The sequence below is a fragment of the Scyliorhinus canicula genome, chromosome 26, assembly GCF_902713615.1.
Source record: "Scyliorhinus canicula chromosome 26, sScyCan1.1, whole genome shotgun sequence".
Taxonomy (NCBI): Eukaryota; Metazoa; Chordata; class Chondrichthyes; order Carcharhiniformes; family Scyliorhinidae; genus Scyliorhinus; species Scyliorhinus canicula.
The window spans coordinates 9,316,686-9,335,147 of NC_052171.1; the positions used below are offsets into that span (position 1 = coordinate 9,316,686).

At 52.5% G+C, this 18,462-nt stretch overlaps 1 protein-coding gene across 1 annotated transcript; it reads right to left on the bottom strand.

The window, feature by feature from the left end:
* Nucleotides 1-65: 65 nt before the first annotated feature.
* On the bottom strand, nt 66-9,137 carry LOC119957501 (low molecular weight neuronal intermediate filament-like). The gene is made up of 4 exons (XM_038785613.1): nt 8,338-9,137; nt 3,556-3,873; nt 1,596-1,720; nt 66-767 (listed from the first exon to the last, which is right to left on the bottom strand). The coding sequence occupies exons 1-4, from the start codon at nt 9,028-9,030 to the stop codon at nt 536-538; spliced, it is 1,368 nt and encodes a 455-aa protein (XP_038641541.1). The 5' UTR covers nt 9,031-9,137; the 3' UTR covers nt 66-535.
* Nucleotides 9,138-18,462: the final 9,325 nt, after the last annotated feature.

Genomic DNA, 18,462 nt, shown 5'->3' on the forward strand with positions numbered 1-18,462 from the left:
CTGTCCGTGTGGAGTTTGCACATTCTCCCCGTGTCTGCGAGGGTCTCGCCCCCACAACCCAAAGATGTGCAGGGGAGGCGGATTGGCCGTGCTAAATTCCCCCTTAATTGGGACAAAAAGAATTGGGTACTCCAAATTTATAAAAAAATAAAAAACTGACCATAAATTGCTGATTGTGTTGGACGTGTCATATCTGGGGTTTGATTCTCTGATTTCTTGCCGCGCGCTGTTCGCCAATGGTGGGATTCTATCTTCCCGCCACTTGTCAACGGGATTTTCTATTGGCGCTATCCCGCTGGGAAACCGGCAGGCGGGAATGCGCTGCCAACGGGAATAGAGGATCCCAACAGCTGAAGAATTCGGGCCCTGGTATTTCTAGGAGTTGTAATAATCCTGACTGACTCCTGGAAGCTGTGTAATGACCGTAAAATATCCTACAGTCTAGCTCTTAAGTTTTACTCTGTTTCTCAGTCCCTTGGTGGTGAGGGGGTTTGGAAATGGGAAGGAACAGCGGGGCAGATGATTTAAAAATGGATTAATTCTTCCTCTGCACTCTTTCTGGCTTCTCTCCCGAAGATATCCCGTTCCTTCTCGAGGCTGCTGTTTTCTCCGTGGCGTCCCCTCCTGTGCCTTTCTTGACGCCGGTAGCGGAGAAGGTCTTGGCCCCGGACACGATGGTCGAGGAGTAGGAATAGGCGGAGCTGAGGAATGCAGGGATATCGCGACCCCCAGTGCTCAGCCGAGTCTCCTCCCCCTCCAGTAGTTTCCTTTGATGGAAAATATCACATTTAGCATCCAAACCCGTACATTCGATACAAATGCTCTCTAATCTCTGTGCGTTTTCTGACTCTATTTCGTGACAAAATCTACTTTCGTATAAAACAAACACGCCAAATAAGAGCTGAGGTAGGCCACTCGGCCCCTCGAGCTGCTCTGCTATTCAATAAGATCACGGCTGATTTGTTTGCGTTGATTATTTAAAAAAAAATTTAGAGTACCCAATTCATTTTTTTCCAATTGAGGGGCAGTTTAGCGTGGCCAATTCACCCACCCTGCACATCTTTGGGTTGTGGTGGGGGGGGGGGGGGGGGGGGGCGAAACCCACGCAGACACGGGGAGAATGTGCAAACTCCGCACGGACAGTGACCCGGGGCCGGGATCGAACCCGGGTCCTCGGCGCCGTGAGGCAGCAGTGCTAACCCACTGCGCCACCGTGCCGCCCCCTTTTGTATTGATAATTGCTTGATATTAAACTTTATGCTTCGGAAGTTAACTGCCTTGGTCAATAAGCTTGTCGAGGGTGGCACGGCGGCGCAGTGGTTAGCACTGCTGCCTCACGGCGGCGAGGACCCGGGTTCGATCCCGGCCCCGGGTCACTGTCCGTGCGGAGTCTGCACAGTCTCCCCCGTGTCTGCGTGGGTCTCACCCCCCCCCCCCCCCCCCCCCCCACCACCACCACCCAAATATCTGCAGCGTATTTAGATTGGCCACCCCAAATTGCCCCTTAATTGGAAAAAATGGAATTGGCTACTTTCAATTTTCAATACGTTTAATAATCTCATCGAGATATCATTATTTGTAAAGCAGAGGTTAACCTGTAGGCAGCGATTTCGATGTCCAGGGCCATCTTGACATTCAGCAAGTCCTGGTACTCCCTCAGGTGGTGAGACATCTCATTCTTCGTTGATCCCAAGGTGTTTTCCAGCTGGCCGATGGTCTCCTGTGGAAGTTAAAGGTGGCACAGTCAAGGGCGGCTGCTTTGGACTTCCAATTGCCCACCTGATGATGCCCACCTGAATGCCAGCGCATCAGAGAGGGGAGAACCCCGGGCGCAGGTGGCGTCTTAGTTTTAGCGAAGAAATGGGTGAGGAGGGCCCTGAATTCATCGCGTCAATTCCCCGCGGCTGGGAATGTGTCTGAGGCAACGGACGATTATTGGGCCTTCCCTGACAAGCCGATTATGGAGGTACACCAGCGTGAAGGGACCCCCCGACTCGTTTGCCCTCTGTGCCAGCTGTGGAAGGCACTGTCATTCCCGAATGGGCCCCTGCACCCAGATCAGGCCACGCTCAATACAGAGCGCAGTCCATCGTCTCCTCACACAGACAGATGCCAATAATAGGGATGAGTGTTGGCCAGGAACATCGTGCTTCGTGTAGCTAGATGGGATTGTAGGGATAGGGCGGGAGGGTGTAGGGCGAGGTAGGGGGCTCTTTGGAGGGTTGACGCAGATTCGATAGGCCGAATGGCCTCCTGCACTGTAGAGATTCCCTGAACTATGAAGCCTCTTGGCTTGCCAACACGTGGATTACATTTCCCTTTCTGAATTCCGGTGGGATTGATTGCGAAATCCCTGTTTCGCTCATGAGGTGCAATTGGATTCCCCGAACAGGAAGAATCATCACTCGCATGGTCCCGTATTACCCCACAAACGTAGCGGCGGATTGACCTAGACGTTATCTTGATGGAATGGCGATCATTATCATTTGTAAGGATAGACTCAGGCTTTGTTGCCATGGCGACCGAGATCAAATAGCGGGACCAGGCTCACTCCATGCGCCCAGGGAACGTCACCTTGAGCGAGATCGAGGATTGTCAGAGTTTGCGTTGCCTCAGCTCAGCGAGGGGGGGGAGGCCGGGAAACCGGCTCCCATCCGCACGTGACACGAAAGGGGGCCTGAATTTCCTGTCCGTTGTGCGCCTGCAAAACGTGCCTCCCGGAACGCGATTCCTTTAACTGGCCGGCCAGCGTGAATGGGAAGGGTCCAGCATACGCGGGGAGAGGGCGGGGGTCGGGAAAAGGGGACGGCGTGGACCGGCGTTCCTGAGGGGGAGAGGCGGAACACACAGACCCCCCCCCCGCCCCCCGCGGAGTTGTCCCGGGGACCTGCAAAGCTGTTAAAAAGATACGCGGCGATGGGAAAAGCAACGCAAAGGTTGTCCAGGCGGCACCTTCAAAGGCAAACCTCAGTCCACAGACACCTTCTTAAATCTTTTATTTCAGCCCGGACGGTTCATCACCGCACGAGATCGAGGTTGAAGCTAAAATGTCAAGGCCGGATGGCCAATCGGGAAGGTTTAATTCCAGCCGAGACCTTTTATACCCCGTCCCAGCGATCGCGCCACCTGGACCTGGGCATTTCTTGAACTGAAAACACCGACAACCTGTGGCCAAATGGTGCTGCCCCGGTGCCACGTGGGACACGCAAGAGGCGGCAGCCCTGGGAGCAGAGAATGGGGGAAGGAGCTGTGGGCCGGGAGGGGGTTGGACAGAGATGGGAGGCAATTAAAGTAGGAATGCCAGAATTGTGAAAGGAAGGGCTGTTGATAAGAGTGGATGGGGTGATAGGAGAGCGGGGACCAAACGATCAAGGATAAAGCAATAAAAACTGGAAAATAGGGCTACTGGTCTGAATTGGTCGTGTCTACCTTAAACCGACAGGCCAGTTCGGACCAGTACACCTACTGGCCTTGTGTAACCAGTTCAGTCCAGTACTCTCACTTCCCAGTTTCCTTGTTTACCGTTTTCCCGATTGGATTTCCAAACGCGATTACCTGCAGGTTGTTGACCTCCCCCTGATGCCTGTCCTCCGTCTCCTGCAGTTGCTTCATCAGGGCTGCATTGGTGCCCTTGAAGGCCTCGATTTCGACGTCCCGCGCCTGCAATTGGCGGCGGTAGTCCACCATCTCCTCTCTGGCCGCCCGGGCCGCCCCGCTGCCGCCTGTCGCACTCCCGGCGAAGGCGGCAAACCTGGACTCATACCACTCGCCTGCCCTCTGCTGGTTCTGCGATGCGATGGCCTCGTACTGCGACCTGATCTCCTTGAGAGCCGAGGACAGGTCCGGCTTGCTCGCGTCTACCTCCACGGTCACCTTGGCCACGTCAGTGCGAGGAAAAGTAATGAATTGCATTCTTTGGTAAATAACTTTTGTAAAATACATTCTCCCCCCTCCACCAAACCCCATGAAGTACTTTTAGAAGTGTCGCCCCTGTTTTAATGTGGGAAATGCATCAGCCACTTTGCGCTGACATGTCAGAGTACCTTTAAGAAATCGGTGTTTATAAAATAGCTGTAGTGGGTGTACCTTTAAGTAATGGGTGTTTATCAGTGAGGTCAGAGTGTGGGTGGAGCTGGGCTGTCTGTCAGCTTTTTACTTTCGTTTTGGGCTGTTTGCTACAGGGCGGGCGTTGTTAGTTTTGTTTTGAGAGCTGGATAGCTGCAGTCACAGCCAGAAGGTGTATTAGTCTCTCTCTCTCTGCAATCTAAAGACTGTCTCCAGATCCTTTGGTGATTTAACAATAATACCTGTTTCTGTAGCGAAGTTAAACCTGATGTCTTTCTGTAAAATGGTTTCTTTTTTTTTAATGGATGTTGCAAGGAAAGATTAAGAGTTACTTAGAGAGTACTGTATTCTTTGGGGGATTTATTGGTGTTGATAGTTGTTAAGATGTTTACTGTGGGCTTATAAAGTGCGAACTGGTTTCATAAATAAACATTGTTTTAATTTAAAAGTACTGTAGGGGCGCAATTCTCCCCCCCCCCCCACACGCCGGGTGGGAGAATCTCGGGGGCGCCGGGCGAGTCCCGCCACGCCGCACCGGCACCCGCACGCGGTTCTCCCACCCCCCCAAAACGGCGCGCCGGGATTTACGGCAGGCCGCTCGGAAAATCGCCGCTTGCTGTTTGTAACGGGCGAGCGGCGATTCTCCGTCTCGGATGGGCCGAGCGGCCCAGCCCAATACGACGGGTTCACGCCGCCGCCAACCACACCTGGTCGCTGCCGGCGTGAACAGCGCGCGAACGCTGCGTGTGGGGCCTGTGGGGGGGGGGAGGATCGAGCACCGGGGGGGGCGCTCAAAAGGGATCTGGCCTGCGATCGATGCCCACCGATCGGCGGGCCGGCCTCTCTGAAGGATGCACTCCTTTCCTCCGCCGCCCCGCAAGATCAATCCTCCATTTCTTGCGGGGCGGCCGCGGGGAGGACGGCAACTGCGCATGCGCGGGTGACGTCATTTACGCGGCGCCATTTGGGGTTCTCTAAACCCTGGCCCATAACAGTGCCTACAAGCTCCAAAAACACCAATGTGGTAAAGACTGGATAACGTGAATTATGTCGATGTCGGGGTGAATGTTGGCCAAGACACAGAGGAGAATTCATTTGTTCTTCTACACAATAGTGCCACAAGATCTTTTACATCTGCATGAATAGTCAGCAGGGGCCTTGCGTCCTGTGCATCAGCAACACCTCAGTGTTGCAAGTGTGATGAATCTTGGGAATTGTTCGCTATTATGTTTTATATTTGGTTGTCATCATCTTATTAAACACCCTGGGTTCAAATACATGCAGGCAGTATGTCTGCTAAAGCTCCGGGTGCTCCCCACAGTCCAAAGATGTGCTTGTTGAGAGGATTGGCCGCGATAAATTGCCCCTTAGTGCCCGAAGACGTACGGGTTGGGAAATGGGGATGGGGGTGGACGGGGCTGTGAACATGTATAGAGTGCTCGTTCACGGGGTCGGTGCAGACTCGATGGGCCAAATGGCCTCCTTCTGTCCTGCAGGGAATCTATGATTTTGTAGCCCAGAGATCTTTCTCTGAAATACTTAATAACAGGCCGAGCACATAAATCAGGCAAAGTGTTCAAGTAAACCCATTTGTGGATAATTACCAGGCATTTTAATATTCATCTCCCTAAATACTGTAATGGTATTGGAATCAGTGAAAGGTGTGCCCCTAGCTAGTTAATGGCAAAGCTGTTATTCCTCATATTCAGCACGATTTGGCGGAGCAGGATGATTTTGGATTGGTAAAAAATATCGAGAAGGAAATGCGAATAATTGCAGATTTGGCCGAAGATAGACACACCAGCTGAACAAAGGCACATTGTTTGCTGACACTGCTCGACTGCCTTCATCAATCAGGGAGCTGGGTCAGAACCAGGGGATGGCAGAGCTACTGCATCGACCCTCGCTCAGTGCACAGAGCTCAGGGGGAACGGAGCAGCGATACATATCCCATCGCTTGGTGAATTAAATAAACACAAACTCCCATTTTACAGCTGGGGATCAGGTTAATGCTTGGCCAGTTGAGAGAGAGAGACACACACATACACAGGCAAACACGCATACACACACACATACACATACACAGGCAAACACGCATACACACACACACACATACACAGGGAAACACGCATACACACACATACACAGGGAAACACGCACACACACACAGACATATAAACACACACATATACATATACACAGGCAAACACGAACATACACATATATACACACACACATGCGCACATATACACAGGCACACACGCATACACACAGGCACACGCATACACACTGAAGCACATACGCATACACACACAGGCAAACACACATACACACATACATACACAGGCACACATGCATATACATATACACACGCAAACACACACACACATATACATAGACAAACACGCACACACACACATATACATAGACAAACACACACACACACACACAGGCACACATGCATACACATATACATATACATACACATATACACACACATGCACACATATACATAGACAAACACACACACACACAGGCAAACATGCATACATACACACACATATATATATATATATACAGGCACACATGCATACACACTCATATACACAGGCAAACACATATACACACACATATACCACGCACATGCACACCATACACACACACACACACACAGAAATACCCATACACAATATGCATACTGTATATGTGCACACTCTACCTATAAGCACATTATGTACATATACATATATATATAAAATGTACACATATTTAATAGAATTTATAATATGTACATAATATTCAATGTAATTTATAACTATATGTACATTATATATATGTATGTGTATATATATATAATCGTAGAAACCCTACAGTGCAGAAGGAGGCTATTGGACTGTCTGAAAGAGCCCCCTACCTAGGCCTACACCCCCCCACCCCCCAAAACACAGTAATCCCACCCAACCCGCACATCTTTGGACTGTGGGAGGAAGCCGGAGCACCCGGAGGAAACCCACGCACACACGGGGAGAACGTGCAGACTCCGCACAGGCAGCGTTGACTCCTATATTTCTGCTATTTGATATAAATATGCACATATTTTAAATTATATTATGCGTTATATATATTTGTACAGGATACGCACATGTACATTTGATATATATATGTACACATTGTATGTGCACAGATGTTCTGTATATATACATTACATACTTGCACTATATATGCACATTTATATGCACACATATCTTTTTGAATCATTCCTGGGATGTGCTCCACCTACCCTGCACATCTTTGGGTTGTGGGGGTGAGACCCACGCAGACACGGGGGAGAATGTGTAAACTCCACACGGACAGTGACCCGAGGTCGGGATTCGAGCCCGGGTCCTCAACGCCGTGAGGCAGCAGTGCTAACCACCGTGCCACACACCACCCAGGGCACAGTGAGCCCTATTTTCCCTGTGTGGTAGTTACCACTGATGTATTATACTGTATATATGGGTTTTATGGTAAGGCCCCTGTACTACAGGTACGGGGGTAGATCTCTGCCTGTTGGCTCCGCCCAGTAGGCGGAGTATAAATATGTGTGCTCGCCGTACAGCAGCCATTTCATCAGCTGCTGTAGGAGGCCACAGATCTCTGTGTAATAAAGCCTCGACTACATTCTACTCGTCTCGTCGGAATTGATAGTGCATCATCCTGTCGGCCAGACTGGGTAAGGATCACCTAGTTTGCATCGCTACATTAGTGGACCAGAAACCATAGATTATCATAGAGTTTACAGTGCAGAAGGAGGCCATTTGGCCCATCGAGTCTGCACCAGTTCTTGGAAAGAGCACCCTACCCAAGGTCAACACCTCCACCCTGTCCCCATAACCCAGTAACCCCACCCAACACTAAGGGCAATTTTGGACACTAAGGGCAATTTATCATGTCCAATCCACCTAACCTGCACATCTTTGGACTGTGGGAGGAAACCGGAGCACCCGGAGGAAACCCACGCAAACACGGGGAGATCGTGCAGACTCTGCACAGACAGTGACCCAAGCTGGAATCGAACCTGGGACCCTGGAGCTGTGAAGCAATTGTGCTATCCACAATGCTACCGTGCTGCCCCATACGGGTCTTATGACAATGGATTAATGGCCATCTCATCTTTTAACTTGATTGAGTTGAAATTTCACCGGATCTACCGGGGCGGGATTCGAAGCCGGGGGTGCCCAGAGCGTTACCCCCGGTTACCAGTCCAGTGATAATATATCACACGCGGTTTACCTGGGATGCTTGCAGAGCTGCCTCCAGTTCAGCCAACTCCGCCTGGTGAATCTTCTTCAGGAAGGTGATCTCGTCCAGCAGGGACTCGACCCGCCTCTCCTGCTGCAGCCTGGCCAGGTAGGCCCGGTCCGCCTGCTGCCTGTAGGTAAGCAGGTCGCTGTGGGCCTGCCGGCGCAGGGCCTCCTCTCGCTCCTGGGCCTGCCGCAGCTGGCTCAGGCAGTGTTGCAGCTGCTGGCAGTCCAGCTGCAGCCGCCGCTGGTCGTGGCCCAGGCCCTCCAGGCGCGCCCGGAGGTCGCGGATCTCCTGCTCGCGCAGCTGGCCCAGGCGGCAGGGCTCGGCCTGCTGGCGGCGCAGGAGCCTCACCTCGGCCTCCAGCGCCCGCTTCTGCTCCTCCTGCTGCCTCACCTTGTCGATGTAGCCCGCCAGGCGGTCGTTGAGTCCCTGCAGCTGCTCCTTCTCCGCGGTCCGGATGATCTTGAACTCGTTGTTGACGGCGCTGCACTGGGAGAGCTCGAAGCTGTCCCGGGAGGCGGAGGAGGAAGGGCAGCAGCCTCCCCTCACGGAGGAGGGTGGGGGGGCTCCTCTGGCAGCAGGGACCCTGCCCCCAGAGCCCCAGCGAGCCCCCCTGGCCTGTGGGGCATCCCCCAAGACCCTACGGAAAGAACTGTGATAATATTCAGCTGCAGAGCTCATTGTGACTGCGTCTTACTGCAATCGGTGCTGCTCTTCTGGCTGGTTTTATACTGCGATTGATGCTGTGACTGCGACTAGCTGCTGCCGACGTTGCTGCTGCTGCTGTTCTGCGGAGAACTGACAGCAAAGCCCCCCCCCCCACCCCTCCTCCCCCTTCTTCCTGATCCCACACCCCCAGGCCCCAAGTAGCCAATCTACAGACTTGAATCTGCAGCCTCCCCCCCCGCCCCTTGACAACCTTACAGATGTCAGACGGCAGCCTCGAGCCCCCTCCGCCATTTAACACGCCACGCATCCCCCCCCTCTCTACCCTTGACCCTTTTTTGAGAGCCTTGTTATTATTCTATCAATTTTCCTCTGAAGTATACTCAGCGACTTGGCCGCCGCAGCCTTCCATGGCAGGGACGGCGATCCCCACAGTATGGAGGGAGGCCATTCGGCCCTTCGAGTCTGCAACCCCCCCTCCCTCCGAAAGAGCCCCCCCCCCGCACTTTATCCCCGTAACCCCAACCCGACCCGCGCATCTTTTGGACTGTGGGAGGAAACCGGAGCACCCGGAGGAAACCCACGCAGACACGGGGGAGAACGTGCAGACTCCGCACACAGACAGTGACCCCGAGGCCAGAATCGAACCCGGGGCGCCGTGAGGCAGCAACGTTGACCACTGTGACGCCGTCACTCGCAGGGCAAGTTGGAGCCCTTCCTCGTACAATTCCACCGCTCTCTCCCACAGCTCCATCCCCTCGGCCCCTGAGACGTGCCGCAATATCCTTGAAATGTTCAATAAATGAGAATGCGCAATAAATATCCTCCGGGAGAACCCAAGTGTATTTATAAGGGAGTGCGTCCAGTGAAATAGAATGCTATTTCTAATAATCTCCTGCCTTAATTATCAAAGCAGTGGCCTGGTTGATAATCAGTGTAGAAAGGCTCTGGGAAATGAGGAGGAGTGGTAATGAATGACTGGGCGTTGAAGGGTTACCAAGACAGCAGCCTCCTAATGCGGCAAACTTGGCAGTTTAAACCCAAGAGGGGGTCCCTTCATTTCATTACAGCGAGCTGAAGCGTCAGTAACTATCAGTGGGCGTGTAATTGCGAACGTTATCGGAACAAAGCCCGGCTGGCGTTCTTCAATCTGGCTGCCCGTGTCTTTGGTGAGAAGCCGAGAATTGGAACTGGAAACACTGAGATAGATCAGAAGCTGATTTAAATACACACACACACGCCAGCCACCCCTGGCATTGCCCTGCTAGCTGGCGTTCCGGGATTGTGCCGTCTGGCCTTGTACGTGGCCTTCTATGACTCACTTTAAAAATAAATAAATTTAGAGTACCCAATTTTTTTCCAATTAAGGGGCAATTTAGCGTGGCCAATCCACCCAACCTGCACATCTTTGGGTCGTGGGGGTGAAACCCAAGCAAACACAGGGAGAATGTGCAAACTCCACACGGACAGTGACCTCAAGCCGGGATCGAACCCGGGACCTCGGCGCCGTGAGGCGGCAGTGCTAACCACTGCGCCACCGTGCCGCCCCCTGATCTATGATGCACTTGAGGTGTGACAAACTTGCGCCAACAGCCAAACCTGTTCTAGAAATATCGTTTGCTTTTAAGTGCGAGATTTCTATAAAAAGAAGGCACTGTTTCGTTCATAATAACTTATTGTCGCTCTAAATGAAGGGTATTTGATTAGAAACTGCAGAGATTATTTCGGGAGGTTGAGGAGTACAGGACGATGTGGGAAATGAAGGGTTAATATGATTCCCATGCGTTAGAAAGTGGGTTGCATTCATGGAATCTGGTTCCTTTGCTGTATTTTTCCGTAACTCTGAGCTTCCACGTCTTGCCTCTTTTTCCAGACGTGTTATGTTCAGGATGAAGTTACTGTAGCCGATAAACCCACATTTTTGTACTGCCCCACTGGATTCTTCGTCTATGCTATCAGGTCAGAGGCTGGGAATCCTGCGGAGAGTAACTCACCTCCTGACACTCCCCGAAAGCCTGTCCACCATCTACAAGGCACAAGTCAGGAGTGTGAGGGAATACTCTCCACTTGCCTGGATGAGTGCAGCTCCCAACAACACTCAAGAAGCTCCACACCATCCAGGACAAAGCAGCCCCGCTTGATCGGCACCCCATCCACAAATATTCACTCCCTCCCCCACCGACGCACAGTGGCAGCCGTGTGTACCATCTACAAGATGCACTGCAGCAACTCACCAAGGCTCCTTAGGCAGCACCTTCCAAACCCACGACCTCTACCATCTAGATAGAGAAATACAGCACAGAACAGGCCCTTCGGCCCACGATGTTGCGCCAAACTTTTGTCCTAGGTTAATCATAGAATTTTGGACAATTTTTCATGGCCAATCCACCCAACCTGCACATTTTTGGACTGTGGGAGGAAACCGGAGTACCCGGAGGAAACCCACGCAGTCACGGGGAGGATGTGCAGACTCCACACAGACAGTGACCCAAGTCGAAATCGAACTTGGGACCCTGGAGCTGTGAAGCAATTGTGCTATCCACAATGCTACCGTGCTGCCCTTAAGAAGTTAACCTACACTCCATTATTCTACCCTAATCCAAGTACCTATCCAATAGCCGCTTGAAGGTCCCTAACTTTTCCGACTCAACTACTACCACAGGCAGTGCATTCCATGCCCCCACTACTCTCTGGGTAAAGAACCTACCTCTGACATCCCTTCTATATCTTCCACCATTTATCTTAAATTTATGTCCCCTTGTAATGGTGTGTTCCACCCGGGGAAAAAGTCTCTGACTGTCTACTCTATCTATTCCCCTGAACATCTTATAAACCTCTATCAAGTCGCCCCTCATCCTTCTCCGTTCTAATGAGAAAAGGCCTAGCACCCTCAACCTTTCCTCGTATGACCTACTCTCCATTCCAGGCAACATCCTGGTAAATCTCCTTTGCACCTTTTCCAAAGCTTCCACATCCGTCCTAAAATGAGGTGACCAGAACTGCACACAGTACTCCAAATGTGGCCTGACCAAGGTTTTGTACAGCTGCATAATCACCTCACGGCTCTTAAATTCAATCCCTCTGCTAATGAACGCTAGCACACCATAGGCCTTCTTCACAGCTCTATCCACTTGAGTGGCAACTTTCAAAGAACTATGAACATAGACCCCAAGATCTCTCTGCTCCTCCACATTGCCAAGAACCCTACCATTAACCCTGTATTCCGCATTCAGATTTGTCCTTCCAAAATGGACAACCTCACACTTGTCAGGGTTAAACTCCATCTGCCATTTCTCAGCCCAGCTCTGCATTCTATCTATGTCTCTTTGAAGCCGATAACAGCCCTCCTCACTATCCACAACTCCACCAATCTTCGTATCATCTGCAAATTTACTGACCCACCCTTCAACTCCCTCATCCAAGTCGTTAATGAAAATCACAAACAGCAGAGGACCCAGAACTGATCCCTGCGGTACGCCACTGATAACTGGGCTCCAGGCTGAATATTTGCCATCCACCACCACTCTCTGTCTTCTATCGGTTAGCCAGTTTGTTATCCAACTGGCCAAATTTCCCACTATCCCATGCCTCCTTACTTTCTGCATAAGCCTACCATGGGGAACCTTATCAAATGCCTTACTAAAATCCATGTAAACTACATCCACTGCTTTACCTTCATCCACATGCTTGGTCACCTCCTCAAAGAATTCAATAAGACTTGTAAGGCAAGACCTACCCCTCACAAATCCGTGCTGACTATCCCTAATCAAGCAATGCCTTTCCAGATGCTCAGAAATCCTATCCCATACCACCTAGAAGGACAAGGGCAGCAGATACCTGGGAACCCCACCACCTGGAGGTTCCCCTCCAAGTCACTCACCGCCCCGACTTGGAAATATATCGGCCGTTCCTTCACTGTCGCCGTCATTAACGTATGAAAATATGTGAGAAAGAGAGTGACTGTGTTACCGAGCCCAGAGCAGGACAGTAACCTTTCATCAAAATTGGCGAGCTACGATTTGGGAGCGTGTCGTTCCCGACATCTCCGTCATTCCAACCCAAGGCTGTTTTAAAAAAAAGAAAAATCCCCTCTATTCCCTGATCTACCGTAGATTTCTGCCCGATCTCTCGGCTTCCACATCGGAGAACTGGGAGAAGCCAAGTCTGCTTTCCCACAATGATTAATGAGACATGTTCATTCAGCGTGAACCACAAGACCAGCAATTAATAAACCATCCCACCCCCACCCCCCCATTCTTTTAGCAACCAACATTCTTGAAAAAATAGATGTGCTTTGAAATTGATTAGGTATAATGAGGCGGCTAAAGGGTTTGTTTTTAATTCGGAGTATTTCTTTTACAATTAATGGCTACCCTGCTCATCTTTTGGGTTGTGTGGGGGGTGAGACCCACGCAGACACGGGGAGAATGTGCAAACTCCACACGGACAGTGTCCCAGGGCCGGGATCGAACCCGGGTCCTCGGCGCCGTGAGGCAGCAGTGCTAACCCACTGCGCCACCGTGCCGCCCAGAGGCGGCTGAAGGTTAAGGAACGTGGAGTCGGCAACACAGCCCGGGAATGACGAGCAGGTGGATGCAGGCGATCCCACCGTTATGAAGGAGGGAGAAGTGCAAGCAAGAGTGTGCCGCTTGTCAATTAGCAGGCAATGCTGCCACCTTGTGGCCATTCGCATTTTAGCATGCTTTCACACCTCACCCAAGGGGCAATCAGCACTGGGATTGGGGGACATTGGTAGGCGCGCCCCAGTCCCTGGAGTGAGAACCGAACCCACGACCTCGCGATTCGGAGGCAAGCATCCTGCATTGACAGACCAGAGAGGGAGAGAGAGAGACTCAATATCATCGATCACTGAGAGAGTGGGGAAGATATCTCCAAATGTGTCAAGGGGGAAAGAGTTACTCCCGGGTCTTTCAATTATCGCCACCCCTGGATTCGGGGTCACCTCCACACCCCATCACCTCGGACATCGCGGGATTTACGAACCCTCCCGCGCACTACTGCCCACACCTATCCTCCACCCCTGCAACGAACCTGCTCAACATTGCCACCGTCAAGTGGGCCCGGTGCACCACATTAAACCGGATGAGGCCGAGGACGCATCCGCCCTCCGCAAGGCCTCGGCCCACGTCCCGGCCCCCCTCACATCTCCTCCTCCCTTTCACGCTTAACATCCTCCCCCAGGGCGCCCTCCCTCCCCGCCAATTCTTTCCCAATGCCTGACGGCCTCCCCATCCCTATTTCGTCCTCCGACGGAAGCTGTCCCCCTGTAAACAAGGCCCTGAAGTTCTAAATCCCCGCCTGCTGCCACCCCGGGAGCCTCGCGCCCAGCCACGACTGGTTGTCGCATGCCCACGACGACACATCCTCGAACCCAAAATGCTGCCCATGCGGCCCCCGCACCCCTAACGCCGGCACCACCACCACCGGGCTGATGGGAGTTCCTGGCTGGCGAGAACGTCAAATGCGCCAACAGCAAAGCTTGTTCCCCATACACGACGCCGCCTCCACCCGCCCTCAGACCGACCCCTCCCCCACCATTTCCTCACCAGCGCAGTAATTTGCCGCCCAATAATAATTGATCAAATTCGCCAACGCCAGCACCCCCCTCTTGCCCCCATTCCTAAAGTCCCCCTTCCCCGCACATGCAAACTCCGAGTTCGTCCACATTAACTTTCCTGGAAAAAGACTTGGGGACAAACTGTGATGAACGGTATTAATAACTGCCGTAAACGGTAACTGACCTTTAATACCTTGCCCCTTTAAGAGGCTTGGAACCCTGGGGGGGACTCCGCCTCTGGCTACGCCCCCAGGAAACGGTATATAGGATAAGGCTCCATGTGGCGAGCACACTTCTCTCGGATGCTGTTCATTTGGGGCAGCACGGTAGCATGGTGGTTAGCATCAATGCTTCACAGCTCCAGGGTCCCAGGTTCGATTCCCGGCTGGGTCACTGTCTGTGTGGAGTCTGCACGTCCTCCCCGTGTGCGCGTGGGTTTCCTCCGGGTGCTCCGGTTTCCTCCCACAGTCCAAAGATGTGCGGGTTAGGTGGATTGGCCATGCTAAAATTGCCTGTAGTGTAAGGTTAATGGGGGGATTGTTGGGTTACGGGTATACGGGTTACGTGGGTTTAAGTGGGGTGATCATTGTTCGGCACAACATCGAGGGCCGAAGGGCCTGTTCTGTGCTGTACTGTTCTATGTTCTAGTTCTCTGTAGATTAAAGCCTTTTGATTACCGACCTCGCTCTCGCGTCGTAAATTGAGGGTGCCTCACAAACATAGGGAGGTTCTGAGACACGAACAGAAACCTGGGCAGCACCGTCATCTTCACTGTCTGCACCCGCCAGCCCCAGAGGCAACCCGCCTCTTAAACCCCACCTTCACCCCGCTGACAATCGGGCAGAGTTCAGTCCGTGCCCATCTCTGCCCCACCTGGATACTAAGGTGCCCGAAGCTCGCCCCCACCACCCTGAACGTTAACTCCCCTAACCTCCTTCTGCATACAGCGAAACTCTGTATTCAACACCGCTCCCCCCTAACCCACCCAATCCCTCTCCAATCGTTCTACGCCCTAAGCGTTGTGGTAAACCACAGTATTGCATTGTACATGCCTGGGCTTGTCCAGGCTGGCTTCGCCTGTGGCTCCTCCCCTCGGGCTCATGTACAAAGGTGGCTGGTCTCCGCCTCCAACCCAGTTCGGGACCAGAGGCAGGGGGCTTGCTGTTTAGTGTATTAAAGCCTCAGTTACATTCATCACTCGTCGTGTGCCTCCTCTGCATCCATCACCGCCACTATCTCTGCCTCCTCCTCCTCCGAGGGCATCATAATCGTGTTAATTGACCTCCGCACATTCGCCGACAGCTGCCTCCCGTTCACAAAACCCGTCTGATCCTCTCCGGTCACCCCCCTGGCACACGGTCCTCAATCCGCGATGCCAGCACCTTTGCCAAAGCTAGGCTTCGACATTCAGTAACGATATTGGCGGTACGACCCACACTGCTCCAGCCCTTATCCTTAATAATCAGGGAGATAGAAGCCTGCGAAAGGGAGATTCCCCCCTTTCTCTCACCTCATTATACTCCCTCACCAGCAATGGCCCCAGCTCCGCCCCCAAACCTCCCACAAAACTCTACTGGGATCCCGTCTGGCCCCAGGGGCCTACTCTTCCTGCACCACCCCCATGCCATCTACTACCTCCCACAGCCCAATCCAGGCCCTAAACCCCCCCCCCCCTTGGGACCTCCAACCCATTCGGGAACCGCTCCATCCCTTGTTTCCCCCCCCCCCCCCCCCCCCCGGGGCTCCGACTCATACAGCTTCCTATAAAAGGCCTCAAACACCCCATTCACCCCCCTCGGAGTCCACCACCACGTTACCCTCTTGTCTCTCACTCTACCAATCTCCCTCGCCGCTGCCTGCTTCCACAACTGATTGGCCAGCACCCTACTCGCCTTCTCCCCGTGCTCATAAACCTCCCCTCTGACCCACCGCCTTCCCCGTTAACTCAAACTCCACCTGGAGCCTCTGTCTCTCCTTCAGCAACTCCTCCTCCTGCGCCATCGAGTACCTCAAGATCCCGTTGTCCGGCATCGCCCTCTCCTCTCGCTCCACCCGCTCCCTGTGCACCTGAATCGAAATAAATTCCCCCCCCCCCCCCACCTAACTACAGCCCGGAGTGCCTCCCACAGCATGGCGACCGTGACCTCCCCCATATCGTTCACCTCCACGTAGGCCCGAATGGCAGCCCTCACCCGCTCACTTCTCCCCTCATCCACCAACAGCCCCAACTGCGGCCGTTGGGCCTCCCCCGTAAATCCACCCAGTGCGGCGCGTGGTCAGAAAGCCCGATCACCGAATACCCCCCAGTCTGCCATCCCCCCGTCAACAGACTCGGCTGTTGCTGGTAGAGATGAAAATGAATATAACGTGTCTGTCCTCCACTTGTACTGATCCAAAGTGTTGCATAATTGCATAACCCTGACATCAGGTCAATGTGCCTGTTACAATGCCACTTGTGTCCCGTTGACGCTAGGCATCCAGCTCCTTTGTAGCTGGGCGAATGTCTCTCATATCACTGTTGAGTCTAGGGCATTCCGCATTGCTATGAGGCCCGGATGGGCGTTCCAAAGTTGGATGAAATGGGCTACTGGGGGTTCCCTGCTCAACCAATACACTGATTGTGATGCTAGCCGGTACACGGAGCAAGGATACTACTTTTTCTTTAATGGTACAACGACCAATGTTTTGTCACCCCCATTTCCCCGCCAAATTGCTATCGGGACTCTAGTCCCCACCACAGTCCCCTGCCCCACTGAGTGGATACTGCACCGCGCGTCGGTCAGTCTCAGCCGAATTCTGCGAAGGTTGGAAGAAACCTCAGGTTCCAGCCCCCAACCGGGGCCACTCAGCCGGATGGGGAATTCTGAGCGCCTTGACACTGGGGGGTATGGGGGGTTCCTTGGCGGTCAACGATAGGAAGTATTTTATTTGCGGCCTTACCATCCTGGGAAACGAGACCTTAGGGGCCCTCGGGGCAATAACCAGGGAATTATCTCAACTGCGGTTGTTTGCCATGCAGAACCGGTATGCTCTTGACTATCTTCTGGCCCGTGAAGGTGGGGTATGCGCCATAGTGCAGGGTAAGTGTATCATGGGAGTTCAAGATTTAACCGCTAACATCACTACATTTATGGATCGCATAAGGGACCACCTGGACGGTATGCGGGACCCTGGCTCTTGGGGTAGCTGGGGATTCGGAGGTTGGAAGGCGGCTGCATCTTTGTGGGCCTGGCCGTCCTTAAATGCGTGATAGGTAAAATGCAGAATGCGGTGGAACAGATAGCCGCCGCCAGAGTCTTGACTGTTAGGATCCACGAGCATGCAGCGGCCGATGAGGTGTTGCAGTAGGATTTAGAAGTGCAGCAACAAGTTTTCTTAGTTGAGGGGCCATAACTACAGCTAGGAATGATGGGTTATCATGAAATGATAAAAGGAGGGAATGAGGAAGTGAACAAACGCAGGAGGTGGACCGCAGGACCCTGAGCGTACTGTGTTCACAGACAGAACAAAGGAAGAGCAGAGCATGGCTCGCGGGGGATGGGAACCTCGTGGTGAGCATGGTGAAAAGGATGCTGGGGTTACAATGCAAAGTGACCAATTAGGAGATAGGGCCAGGTCAGGAGGTGTATAGAATGACCAATGGGAAGCTTATATGTGAATCTTACTGTGATTTTGAATATATCAGCAGAAGTTTCTTTGTATACTTTCTCTTTACTCCTGGTGGCTACAGAAGACAATATGTGTGTCCTGTAGCTCTATGGATTGATGCAGCCTTGCAAGTTAGTTATTATTAAATGATATGATTCCTGCAAATCCATCTCAGATTTTATTGAATCTAGACTGACAGCAAATTAACCAGGAATCTACAT

Excerpts from the sequence above, each read along its gene's own strand:
- LOC119957501 (XM_038785613.1), bottom strand. The coding sequence starts at position 9,030 with ATGAGCTCTGCAGCTGAATATTATCACAGTTCTTTCCGTAGGGTCTTG. Across the intron at positions 3,874-8,337 it reads CAGCTCTGCAAGCATCCCAG|GTGACCGTGGAGGTAGACGC; the intron begins GTAAACCGCGTG and ends GACGTGGCCAAG. Across the intron at positions 768-1,595 it reads ATCGAAATCGCTGCCTACAG|GAAACTACTGGAGGGGGAGG; the intron begins GTTAACCTCTGC and ends TTTCCATCAAAG.